This window comes from Coccinella septempunctata, chromosome 2 (genome assembly GCF_907165205.1).
Source record: "Coccinella septempunctata chromosome 2, icCocSept1.1, whole genome shotgun sequence".
NCBI lineage: Eukaryota > Metazoa > Arthropoda > Insecta > Coleoptera > Coccinellidae > Coccinella > Coccinella septempunctata.
This window is the reverse complement of record NC_058190.1, coordinates 39286103-39299252: the sequence shown is the minus strand read 5'-3', so window position 1 is coordinate 39299252 and position 13150 is coordinate 39286103. Positions and strand designations below refer to the sequence as shown.

At 35.5% G+C, this 13150-nt stretch overlaps 2 protein-coding genes and 1 long non-coding RNA gene across 3 annotated transcripts; 1 reads left to right on the top strand and 2 right to left on the bottom strand.

Moving 5' to 3' along the window:
• Positions 1–1174: 1174 nt before the first annotated feature.
• LOC123307728 (NSFL1 cofactor p47-like) lies at positions 1175–3882 on the bottom strand. The gene is made up of 4 exons (XM_044890148.1): positions 3663–3882; positions 3277–3599; positions 1730–2212; positions 1175–1526 (listed from the first exon to the last, which is right to left on the bottom strand). The coding sequence occupies exons 1-4, from the start codon at positions 3768–3770 to the stop codon at positions 1307–1309; spliced, it is 1134 nt and encodes a 377-aa protein (XP_044746083.1). The 5' UTR covers positions 3771–3882; the 3' UTR covers positions 1175–1306.
• A 219-nt stretch (positions 3883–4101) lies between these two features.
• Positions 4102–7745, top strand: LOC123307727 (ataxin-10). The gene is made up of 4 exons (XM_044890147.1): positions 4102–4295; positions 4362–5328; positions 6998–7061; positions 7501–7745. Exons 1-4 carry the CDS (start codon positions 4186–4188, stop codon positions 7686–7688), a joined length of 1329 nt encoding a protein of 442 aa, XP_044746082.1. The 5' UTR covers positions 4102–4185; the 3' UTR covers positions 7689–7745.
• Positions 7746–10189: 2444 nt separating this feature from the next.
• Positions 10190–11512, bottom strand: LOC123307595. Its single transcript, XR_006536987.1, has 2 exons — positions 11042–11512; positions 10190–10401 (listed from the first exon to the last, which is right to left on the bottom strand). It is a non-coding gene; the product is annotated as an uncharacterized LOC123307595 (long non-coding RNA).
• Between the last annotated feature and the right edge of the window lie 1638 nt (positions 11513–13150).

The window sequence follows — 13150 nt, the reverse complement described above, 5'->3', positions numbered from 1 at the left end:
ATGAATATTCATAACGATTACATTTCGATTCACGATATTGAGGATATTTGGTGCGTAAAATCTTTGATTTGACCTTATTCCTTTTTTTCTTGATATTTTTATATGCCTCATAACTTTGAGAAAGAGCAGTTAAGTATTGAAATATGTCGGCAGAATTCGCCGGTTCTTCATATATCTCATGTACAGGATGGACAGAATTCTATCTTCTCATGTTTTCGAGTTAGAAATGAAAACTCATTTTCAGCTCTTTGAATTGGCGTCTCTAGTAACATCTAAAAACAAATGTTGCCTTCCACCATTGAATACTAGAAGCTTCTACAGTCATTTTTCATGAAGAATTCAGTGGCATAGAGGAACTGAATTTATTGATATTACCATTGAGTAAAACTCAACATATATACATATCTGAGGGGTTCAGAGCTGAAGTGAACCAAGTCCATTCAGCCTAGTTTTGATATGAATGACTTAGAAGTTGTTTATCACCCATTAATTCAGAAGTGACTTCTTCAGATTTTAAAAGGTTAGAATGTAAGCATATGCTTACATAAGAATAATAATAAATAATGAAGTCACTTTTGAATTAATTGTTGATAACTTCTAAGCCATTCATCTCGAAATTAGGCTGAATGGACTTGGTTCACTTCCGCTCTGAACCCCTCATTTATTGATTGGATAGAAAAATAAGAATCTGCACTGTTTTTCTATATAGAAACTCAACAGACTTTTGAATTATCTCAAAAATGAAAATAAATATAGCCTTAAGGCTTGAAATTTGAAGGAGACAGCTGGCACATTGGCTAACTTCCTAACATCTACTAGCATGTGATTAGGTTTTATAAATTCTATGCCTTCTGCATCAAGTAGGGAGTTTCAAGGCTCTGATGAGGACCAATAAGTCCGAAACTATAGTTAGCATAATCCCTTTTCAATATAATGAAGGAATGGTTCCACAATCTTGAAAAACACATTTTTCATTGATTTCGCACCCCAAGTTGCTAGCGGATGATTGTGTGACAAGTAAAAAAAAATTTAAGATATTGATAAATTTGTCAATGCACACACAAGGGATTTGAAGTGTTTAATTGTAAATTTTATGAATTGAATCACTAGGTATATTAAAATAAATAAAAATTCCTTAAAATTAAAAGGAATGAGGGTGACAAAAAGCAAGGTGTAGATTATGTAGAAATAATTTATTCCAAAGTTTCTAGATACTTGTACAAATGCCAACAACGGTTATTATTGAATACCTAATGGCAAAAACTCATACTGGGAGAAGATACTTCACTGCACTGATGGAAACAAATTAAACCATTTTCTGCATAATGGCTGAATTCACTATACCAGCCTCTTTAATTGTCTGTGAATCTTCCAGCACTTTGGAAGGATAGGATGACAACAGATCAAAACTCTGAGTTGCATACTGCGGCCTTGCAGCTAGAATATAAGACCTTATTTCACCCACTGTATGGGTGTGATTGAACTGGGCAACTAATCTCGAACCATCGGCTAGCCGTATTTGAATGCTGAAAAAAATTTTCATTTCAAGGAGCTTCAAGAAATATCCAACATAGCAAAGCATAGCAGGCTTTGAAAGTCCAGATGCAGCTTAATTTCTGGTTACAAGAGTAAACCCATAATTTCTGTAGTTTCAATTATTTCAATTTTCATTCTAATATCGCCTTATTGGTCATAGTGAGCACAAAAACACCTAAGCTACACTGCCTACCTGGTCACAGGTTGAGAAGTGTCCAACTGCAAATTTTCTTTAGCTACTTGTTCATTGACAGGCTTGTCTTCCTCTCTACAGGCTCCAACGACAGGTGGAGCTGGGTTTCCTAAAGTATACCCAGTGCCTGTGAATACTTTGTGTTTTTTGCCAGGAACTTTGAAAGTCTCCATTCTATGGTCCTCCATGGCCAAATGGACCTCACCACCACTCTTGCTCTTGAATTCCATCGGTATTTCTCCCTTTTTGATGCTATCAAGAAAACTTTTATTGCGTGGATCCGAGTACGGCCTCAATTCTCCATCATTTATGCTGAAACCCTCTTTCCATAGTTTAAGAGTCACTTCATTTGGTTGTGGGGGCTGAGCAACACCCGGAACAGCCACTGAGTCTGTACTGGTTTCACCTAACTTGTAGCCAGTTCCAAAAAAGGCTCTGGAACTCGATGTACTTGGACGCTGGTCCACCACTTCCACACCATGTCTGAAAAGTGACAATTTCTGTGACTTATTTTTTGATTGATACGATTATATTTGAGTACTAAAAAATGAGTATGAGCAGTTGAAAAAACGGAGTGATTTTATGTTTCTACAGGAGACAATACGAGATATTTTTATGAGAAGCTAATTGTTGCCCCACATCAGAGAAGAAAGATGTTTAAAGGACACTTAGGGGGCCTAGTTCTAATCAATAATGAGTCTACCAACAAATATCAACATGTTGCATTAGTTAAATGCAAATGTAATAAATGCAATGCAATAAACTTAGATACATTTCATTCAATTCAACCTGGATTGATCATGAAATTGATTGTCATGAAGCACATTCTAAGACCTCACCAGCTGCCCAAAGATTAACTTGTTTAAATTCTCATAAAGAATTCATACTATCTTTTATATCCAACCAATTATGTGCTACAAGCTTCGTGAGTCTTTCATTCTCTTTGAGAAGCTTAATATTTTCTCCTTGCAATGTAAACAACTTGTTATTCAGTTCTTCCAACTTTGATTCCTTAACCTCAGCTTCACTCTTCATTGCATCCACCAAGCTTTTCAGTTCCTTCAACTCCTGTTCCAATGATTCATTTTTTTCTATCATATTTCTAAACTTTATTTCGAATGAAGAGCTTTGCTCAAATTTAACCACTACTACTTCATTTTCCTGCACAATAATCTTGCTTTCTGTGTCTTTTCTGAACTCATCTGATCCATTTTTCCCCAAAATAGTTGGAGTTTCTGTTTGTTCAGCATTAGATGTTCTAGGTGTTTCACAAGGACTGCTGGTATTTCTGACTTTATCGGCATTTGAGTTGTTCTTAGAACAATGACATTTATGTTTTGAATTTGACATTTTGAAACAATGGATTCATTGATGCTAACTTGTTTATACAATAGATTAATTGATTGGACGTTGTTTAGCGAGGAGCTACAATATTTTAAATATGAATCATGATAAAACTTTTCTATGATCAATGAGGGGTTTTTTCAAACTATCTCTACATCTAATCATAATATCAGAGCTTGAATGATTCTAAAATATTGTCTTACTCTTGCACAGATTTGAACATGTCAGCTACAATATCTCTTCGTTTCCCTGGCCCCAACACTTGTTGGCCACTATGTTCTGATCCTCCAGCATAAAAAGCTTGCCCTTCTTCTTCATCGTCTTCTTCCTTTGCTAAAGAATTCAGAGTACGAAATTTACTATTGGTTTTTTTTGATCTCGTCTTAGGCCTACTAGAAGCAGCTGGGGATTCACTGTCATTAGATTGAGGAGGAATATCTTCAGTTTCCATAGAACCTGCCTCCGTTGATTCATTCAGTTCAACCTGGCCGTCATCACTATTTTCATAATAACTTGCTAATGCTACCTGTAATGCGATAAAAGTCTCATAAAATTCCGAAATAATTGAAGCAATTAATACTGTTCTTACATCAACTTGCCAAGCTGCAGAATCTAAAAAAAACTTTGCTCTATCTTCAGCCGCACCAGTAATTGCTGTAAATTGTAAGAGCTTATCATTTCTATCAGAATCAGACATATTTTTTCTTGAGAAAAATTATTAAAAAACTGTAAACACTTAAGAATCTAACGATTACTCAGCTCTATTGAACTTGTCAAAAAATCTTTTGTTTGGAAGATTTCGGCTAACCTCTAATTTGATGAGAGATTCGTAGATTTCTGTATTTTGTCGATTTTTCAACCGCAGGTTAATTCATTCTGATTGATTAATTGAATTTGATCGTTACGATGAGATTTATTGTATTGCTGAATATCTTAATAGTCCTATAACTTTTTAAAGTATAATACAGAAGAAGAAAGGTAGAGAAGGAAAATTAGATCAGTGATTCAGTTTAAAAAGTGAGGTTGACAATCGATGATTGATTTTAACCTAAATTTTTTTTCATTATTTTATTTGTTTAGAATTATTATCCAATTATCAACCCATTTGAAATATGCAGCATTCTGAAATCATACAGTGCAAAGAGTTTATTAATCATAACAAATTCAAGGAAGCAGCCGAAACTATAAAAACTTTAAATACTGTAGGATTTGATTCATCCAGGTATAAATTCATTTAGTAGTTCTCCATTTATTCATTTCATCAATTTGAATGTTTTGTTTATTACAGCAAATACTTGAAAGACATCCTTCCGTATGTTTCTTCAGACTATCTCACAACAGAAGAAGAGTCATTGCCTTTTCTAATTGAACTCTTTCGTTATTTAAGGAATGTTGCAACAAATGAGGAAAATCAAAATTTCATTACAAATGATCCGCTTTTGATTAATGAAGTTGGGATCATATTTCGAACAGTTCTAGACAAACCAAATGGTACTCACTTGGTTAAAATAATTCTCCAGTTTCTGGTGAATTTAGTGGTATCAAATCAGACAACTTGTTTAAAAGTATCAAATATATTGTATGAGGATATCCTTGATTGTTTCTATAAGAGAAGAAATAATTATGAAACTCTAGCCCTTCTGTATAATTTACATTTACAGAACAGAGTCTTATGTTTTAGAGATGAACTTTTTGAGAATGTCTTGCATTTCTTGAGTGAAAATGATTCTGAATATGCCCAATTTTTGGCAGAGTTGTTTTTGTATTCTGAAAATTTATGGAGTAACTACAATAAATTTGAAATAGCTAATAGGATAGTACTTTTAGAATTGCTGAAAACAAGATGGATTGAAAGAAAATTGAATAATCTTCCAAAAATTTCATTACAGATTTTAAGTAAAAAATTCTGGGAGTCTGATAATGTTATTTTTCAAACGTTATCTTCTGAAGATAGTTCTTTGGAACCCTTTGAAATTTCTCTCCTACTAGATATTTTGGGTTGCCTATGTGGCAATGATACTTACTTAGCAATACTGCAGGGGGATACTGACTTGATCATAAGATGTGGGGTTTTGCTTATTAATATACATAAGCTAGGGAAACAATCAGAGAATTATTTTTCATCACTACAAAAACTGTCAGAATTAAAGGAACCAAGTGAAGTAATTCAAAAGCATCCTGCCTTTGGTTTCAAAGTTGGACTCGTTCGACTCATAGGTAATCTATGTTGGAAAAACAAAAGAGTTCAAGATTTGGTGAGTTACTTTAGATTATTGATAATATGGCTATCTTAGAGGGGCATTGAAATATGAAATTTATTACAATTTATTCAATAGTATTTGCTTTACATGTGCTTTTATATCAATATGCTTTTATATTTATATGTTTGTGAGACTGAACATTAAAGTAAGTAAATGATAAAAAATCAGGAACTCATAATCCAAGAATTTCATATTATGTTTGTTGTATCATAAAGCATCCTGTATTCTCATAGTTTATTTTCATAGATATCAAAATTTTATTTATACAAATTCTGAGAAAAATCTGATGTTAATGGTATGCCTTTTTGAGGTGTGATATTTATCCTCTTTCAGTTTTAAAACTGAAAGGTTCTTGTATTGTCTACCAAAATACTTTCTTCTTCAAAATACTAGGATGTGTGCAAAATTCCAGAGGGAAATGTTTCAAGGGATAGTTAATGACAAAATTCGTCAATCCTTAAGTTTCCATTTTCATTCCCGCGTTAAAATCGAACGGGCCAATATCAAAGTTATTTGGATATATTCCAAATAAATAACGAATTCCTCGATTCCAGTGCTTTTTTCCAAAATTAAATTCATTTCTATTTAATTTAAAACAATAAGAGTCTATGCGGTTTTTTCTCTAGGATGCACCAATTTTTAATGAAAAAATTGAAAACCGTTTATTTAAAACAAAACTCGAGTAGAGCAATCGAATAATGAAATTTATTATATCTAAATGCTTTTCAAATTACAAAAGTTGTTGAAAATGGCCGCCCCAGCTAGGATACAAGAGTCCAGTCTTCTAAAGACGTTGTTTAAAATATCAAGGAATTTGTTGTTTATTTGGAAAACATGTAACCACCTGTATCTTGGAAACGTATTATTTTTTCTTTTTCGTCTTCAAATAACTCGGAGATTAATATATTTGAATTCTTTCGCAGTGGTTATGAAAATACACTGTATATTTGATAAATGGAGACTCTAGAAAAAAATTACTTGTAGTTATTGATGAAATGCTCTTAAATCAATGTTAATTGTTGATCATTTGCATGAAGTAATTTATCAATGTCGATCATATTAATGATTATTCAAGATATATTTCTCTTTTTTAATACTCATTTTTTCTATCCTTGTAAACACGCCTTTATACGGCGTGGATATTCGAATATTGTTTTCACTGTTATTGGGCTGAATCTCAGTATGAATAAGAATGGAGAAATTCTAGAATAAGGCTGTAAAAACCAATGAGTTTATACTTGGATTTAGGATTTGCAATCTTTTATGGAAATTTCAATTTTTGTTTTAATTCCTTGTCACTGCCTTATAACCCCATTCTCAAATTATTTACGGAAGTTTCAATTACTCACATTCACACCACATAGCTTCCATATTTAAAATGAACACATCGATTGACCGAGCTTAATCTATTGAGATATTGAAATTTGACCACTCTACCATCTCGTGAAACTCTACGACGTAAGTTTATCCCAATGTACCAAAAAAAATATGTACAGAAATAGTCATGGAATACTAGTGCACTAAATATTCTATTGGGAGCAAAATCAGTCGATACGATTTTGTAGTTGTGATGAAAAACTATCTTATTAAAACGGACTCAAATTAGGTGCCATGCCAGCTGCAGCTGAATTCTATCCTATTATAAAAATTTGATTTCTTTCAGGTAAGAGAAACTGAAACGATACCTATCCTCCTAGACTGCTGTAATATAGATGCGAGAAATCCACGTATCCTTTATGAATACAAAATTATATCGTGATCAAAATCTCGTAGGTATGGGAGAAAATTATTTTGAATAGGAAAAATATTCTGATCATATCCAAGATCTGAATTTTTTCGGATGATGAAATCGAAAGAATCAGAACATTACTCCTATTACTGTATGAGATAAAACTCCAATCAAAATTAATGGGAGGATGCTTTCCCATTAGTGGACTGACTCAAAAATTACCCATAAAACACGAAAATCACAGTGCGGTGTTTAGTTTCTTTTCTCCCCTAGCCTGTTGTTTTTTAAAAATTTTTCAATCCAATAATCTCATAGAGTTACCTCAGGAAAGTAAAAGTTAGTATATTACCTATTCAAAATATATTCATTCTATTATATCAGAGTATGTATTGTAATGTAATCGAAATTTCCTCGTGATCTTCCTTAATATTCTCTAGTGATAATGCAATGGGTCATCCTAGCAATAAGAAATTTATGTGAGAACAACCCAGAGAATCAAGCAATAATAGCTGGACTACATAAAGAAGGAACTGTCAGTTCAGCCCTGGTTGAAGAAATGGGATTGACATTGCACGACGATGACAAAGGAGGAATAAGGATTGTCCCTCTTGACCTGAAAAAGTGATCGATTTGATAGTGACTTTGATTGTCGAACTTTATAAATAAATTTTATTTTAGAGAATATTTGCCATCTAATTTCTTTTCTACTCCGATGCGTTTTTACTTTTGCCAAATAATAGTTCAGATTATCATCATTTACAATCATTGTAAATGATCTTTTTATTCTTTTTGTCAAATGTCCATCAAAGCACTGGTTAGCTGTGGTAATGTTTGGCGTTTGTCAGGTAAGAAATGTTATTGCTGAGACATTGCAGACTATCAGACATCTTCAATACAATTTTCCCTTTATATATTATGAATATGGACTTTTTCTCTGAATTAAAAACAATAGCTACATATGCTATAATGTTTTAAGGAATAAAAAAGGTTGATTTCCGTTGAAATAAGTGTAACTGGCTCCTCGGAAACACCTTGGGAACGGTAATAATCATTCTCCACAAAGTGGTCAGATGATAGACAGATAGGGACCATGAGACAGCTTGCCTATAACCTGACACCACCTATTTTCTATTTCTATTATTTCTCACAAAGCCGTTGACTCACCTCAAAATAAGGAAAGAAACGAAGGCATGAATGGACATAAAGAACTTATCCCGTGTAATCTGAAACTTGCGGTTTTTGTATGCGGTCTCGAATTGATACATATAATGAAGCACGGTTGATATATCCGTGTTTTGTAACCGGACACCGGGACAGATGACATGGGATAGTCTAGTTTACAAGATACAGAGATACTGGATGATTGTGGGGAGAGTTTCTTATGCAACAGTGAAAGTAGGTCCTTTTATTTCTAATTGTGAAGGGAGGAAGGCTGGTACTAAAAAGGTGAGCAATCTTGCATGTTTGGACTTGGCGAGATCAGCTATCAGCTTTCAAACTGTTAACCGAAATGACCGTTAAAGACATCTTCAGCGAAAGCCCCATTTGCAACGATTTATAGGAATACGAGGATATATTGAAAAATTCTTAGCCTACTATAGAACTAAACAAAATTTCAATGTCAAAATATTTTATTACTCAACATATCCTCCTCTTAATTGGATACATTTATTTCAGCGAACCTGCAACGTCCCTAGACCTTTCGAAAAAAATTGTTTCTTCTTGCTCTGCAAACCAGACCACCACAGCTTTTATTACCTCCTCGTTGGAAGAGAATTTACGAACCCTCAAACTTTTTTCAGTTGAGGCAAGAGATGATAGTCGGATAGAGCCAAATCTTGTGAATAAGGGAGGTGTTAGGTGTTCTAGTAATTCAAATCCCAAATCACAAATTTTTTGCATGACAACAAGAGATTTGTGTGCAGGGGCGTTGTCCTGCAAAAACAAAACACCTTTGGATAGCTTTCCGCGACTCTTCTCTTCGATTTTTTCCTGTAGAGTGGTCAGTAATGTCAAATAGTAATCTCCGCTTATTATTATTATTATTATTATTAATGCAGTAAGAGCTGAGGCTTAGCCTTTGTAGCTCAGAATTCAAATATAAATATGTACAGAAAAAAAAATACAGGCAGTACAGTGAATATGCAGGCAGTACAGTGAATATTATAAACTATATGAAGAAACACAAACAGGTAAACACAGAAAAAAGCACCACAGAAGAAGAGTCAGCAAAAACACAACCAAGTTAGGTGTTGGTTGGAAGAGACCGATATGCATCATATCCGTTTTTGAAACTGTTCACGCTTGTCGCACCCACAACATCAGCTGGCAGTCTGTTCCAGGCCGTGAAGATTCTATTAGAAAAAAAAGTTTGCCTTTGGGTAGTCTTAAATTTTTCTTTCATCAATTTGAACATGTGCCCTCGTAAGTTGTTAGTGTTACGGGTAAATAAGGATGTTAGGTCGACTCCCATCACATCGTTCATAATTCTATAGTCGAATATAAGATCACCTCTGAGTCGACGCTCCTCAAAAGAGGTCAAACCAAAGACACGCAATCTTTCCTCGTAGCTAGGTCGATTGCGACCATAGCAAATACGCGTTGCCCACCGCTGCACTGCCTCCAACTGATTCACGTCTGTCCGCAGGTTAGGACACCAGGCTGGGCCAGCAAATTCAAGAATCGGCCTTATGTAGGTTTTGTATATATTACAGCAGACAGTAGGGGAACAGCCACGAAAACATTTTGACATCATGAAAACGAGGCTACCAGCCTTCGAAGTGATCTTCGCTACATGTTGGGACCAGCTCAAATCGGACGTTATCGTCAGTCCCATAGAGAAAGAAGGAAAAGAGTGCCGACTCAGTGGTAAAATAAATTAAGCCTGATTGAAGCGCCGCCATCGGCAGTAGATCTTAACTAACTTGTTACTAAAATTGACACCAGGGGGCGTATTGCTCTTTTTGAATTCCCATTTTGGCGCCTCAAATCATAATTCGGAATAATTTGAATTAAAATCTTAGTTGAAAATTGATAATAAACTGATATGTTGATTACAGTTCATTATCAATCTTCAGTGATGTTTTCTTCTTGTTTACTTTGATTTCAGATATGATACTCAACAAATAATGATATACTTTTTATTACACATTATAATACATATTGATTTTTCCAACAAGAGGTAATGAAACAATTCAGTTATGTCAAATAAGATATTCTTCTGTATATATTACCAAATTATTGAACAAAAGAACGTCCAATTTGAAGACTGTACATAATGAATTGGATTCTTCGATTCATTGGCAGAACTCCAGCATAAGCCATCTGATTCACATAACCTGAAACAGAGTGAAAAATCGTTCATACAAAGCTAATGTAGCTAATTTCAATGTATGTTTGGACTATTCAATGGATTATTTTCAATTCAGACAGCTGCTCTTATTGATATCAAACAAAAATTTTTCTCCGTGTGACAACTGGTTCCTACACTTCATATAAATTTTATTCAAAATTTCTGTCCTTTTCATCACAAAGAGGAAAAAAGAGGAAAAGCATTTGGTGAATTTGATCATGTTGAATTAGTACTCGGCTAACTATTATTGTCTAGATTTGGAAAATTCAATCTCCACCGAGCACCAGATGATTTCAAACCTCCATCGATTTGAATGCAGTGTAAAAATTTTAAAATCCGGTAGAGCTAAAGGCAGAAGCCTTGTTTTAGTCTAATTTTTTAGACTGAAATGGTCCTCCTAAATCATACTATTCTTATTAAAAAATCAATTGGAATGAATAACTGACTCGATTGCATTATCCCATCTATGTTTTGTACTTGGAGATCAAAAAAAGTGCTTGTTCGTTTTTGACCCCGTGTAATTTTTGTTCGAACAATTTGGGATGCAGAGTGAAAACTGAAATTTTAATGATGCCATACTGGTCGATTATGAAAATAGGTGCTAAGAACTAAGAATTAATACTTACCCTTACACGTAAACCTAAAGGATCTAATGGAATGAAGATATAGTAGCTCCTATCTACTTCTAAACTCCAAGATTGCTGCACAAAATTCATATTCAAATCAAAATATTACAATATAATCCGTGCCCCAACTCAAAGAAACATGTTTGTCTTTTTATCTGATGAAACTTGTTGATAAAATAAATGTATTCACTGCAGGATATAAGCCCATGTATGCATTAAAATCACAACAAATTATTTGAAAATACTAGAAAACATTGGCGAAAACTTGACTTATGACTTTAGATTCATCTGAAAATACAACTGAAAACAAAAGGAAATTTGGAATTTAGGTTATGTTATGGCGAAAACATATTCCATCTTTTTCTACTATAGCGCTATTTCACACAATTAGTTCCGTCTACTGCCGAACGGGGCGCCACGATCAGCATTTTAAACGACCAATGAGAGTTGTTTGTCTTTCCTTCCTTTGTCTATGGTCAGTCCCAAATCCTCATGTGCCTCCGTGGTGGCGAGTGGACGCCCACCAAGGAAATACGGGCGCCTCGGGTTCCCCCTTCCAATGTGTAGGACAACGCATTTTTCAGGATTGAGATCGAGCAGCCAATCCATTGACCAGCGCGATAGAGCATCCAAGTCCGACTGCAGCAGGGAATAATGAGACAAAGGGTTGTTGTAGATCTTAGGGTCATCCGCAAACTGCGAACAGGGTGATATCAAAATACGGGGTAAGTCGGCGACGTATATCAAAAAAAGAAGGGGACCCAAAACCGATCCCTGCGGTACGCCGCTGGCAACAGATCTGGTTTTAGAGTAACAATCGGACACCCTGACGGAAAATGTTCTGTTATGCAGAAAAGCGGAGATCCATAGTAGTAAATCACCTCTGATTCCAAAGTGCTCGAGCTTAAATAGGAGGCTCCTGTGAGGAACTCGGTCGAAAGCTCTCGAGAAGTCCAAATAAACGACATCAGTTGGAATGCCGCCATCTAAAGCCCTCGTCCATTCATTAATAGTCTCTAAAAGGTTGGTGAGAACGGAACGGCCCGGTAAAAAACCATGCTGAGTACTGGGCAGGATGTTATTTGAAAGTAGAAATTTTATCATCTCGTTCATTATCAGGCGCTCACAAATTTTTGAACATACAGATGTTAAACTGATCGGACGATAGTTATCAGGAGATAGTTTATCGCCCTTTTTGAAGATAGGCGTTACTGATGCTTGCAACCATTGAGACGGCAATCTATGAGAGCGGAAAGACTCCGTGAAAATCATCGCCAGCGGAACACACAAGGAGGCAGTACACCTCCTCAGAACCGCCGCGCTTATACCATCCATACCAGGAGATGAGCCAACCCTCAGGACACGAAGCTGCGCCAACACAGCCTCGGGAGTGAACTGGACCGAACTCAAGCAATCACTACAACGGTCACATCCAATGGCAGGCATTGGACCATCCGGCTCAGCCGTGAAGGAGGCAGCGAATGATTCGGCAAATACCTCAGCTGATCCTCCACATCCCTCGACGGTTACACCATCCCTAGATTGTTCTACCCTTATCCAAGAAATCAATCATGACTACTCCATGGCAATCCCAAAAAACTGAAGCTAAGAACTTTTCCAGCTGATTTTTGGACACTAAAATTCTTAGGTCTTGGAGAACTAGAGTGTCGCCATTTCATCGATTGTTGCTTTGTCTCTGGATCGTAGAAATGTACCCAAGTCTCATCCATAGTAACAATTCGGTTCAAGAAGTCTACATCGTTTCCAAATCGATCACAGATCGAACGCGATGCTGCTACCCTTGCACGCTTTTGGTCAACATTCAAACATTTGGGGATCCATTTTGCAGCAATTTTTCTCATGTCCAAATTGACGTGAACTATATAATGAACGCGTTCGTATGAAATATTCAGTGCCTCAGATATCCGTTTTAGCCCAATTCGACGGTCTGTTAAAATCATGTCATGAACTGCATCGATATTTTCGGGGACTGACACACAAACTGGCCTTTCCGATCGGTCATCATCTTCAATGGAAAATTTACGTCTTTTGAAGCTTGCAGTCCAATTCTTCACGGTCGCATACGAAGGACATTGATCACCAAGGGTA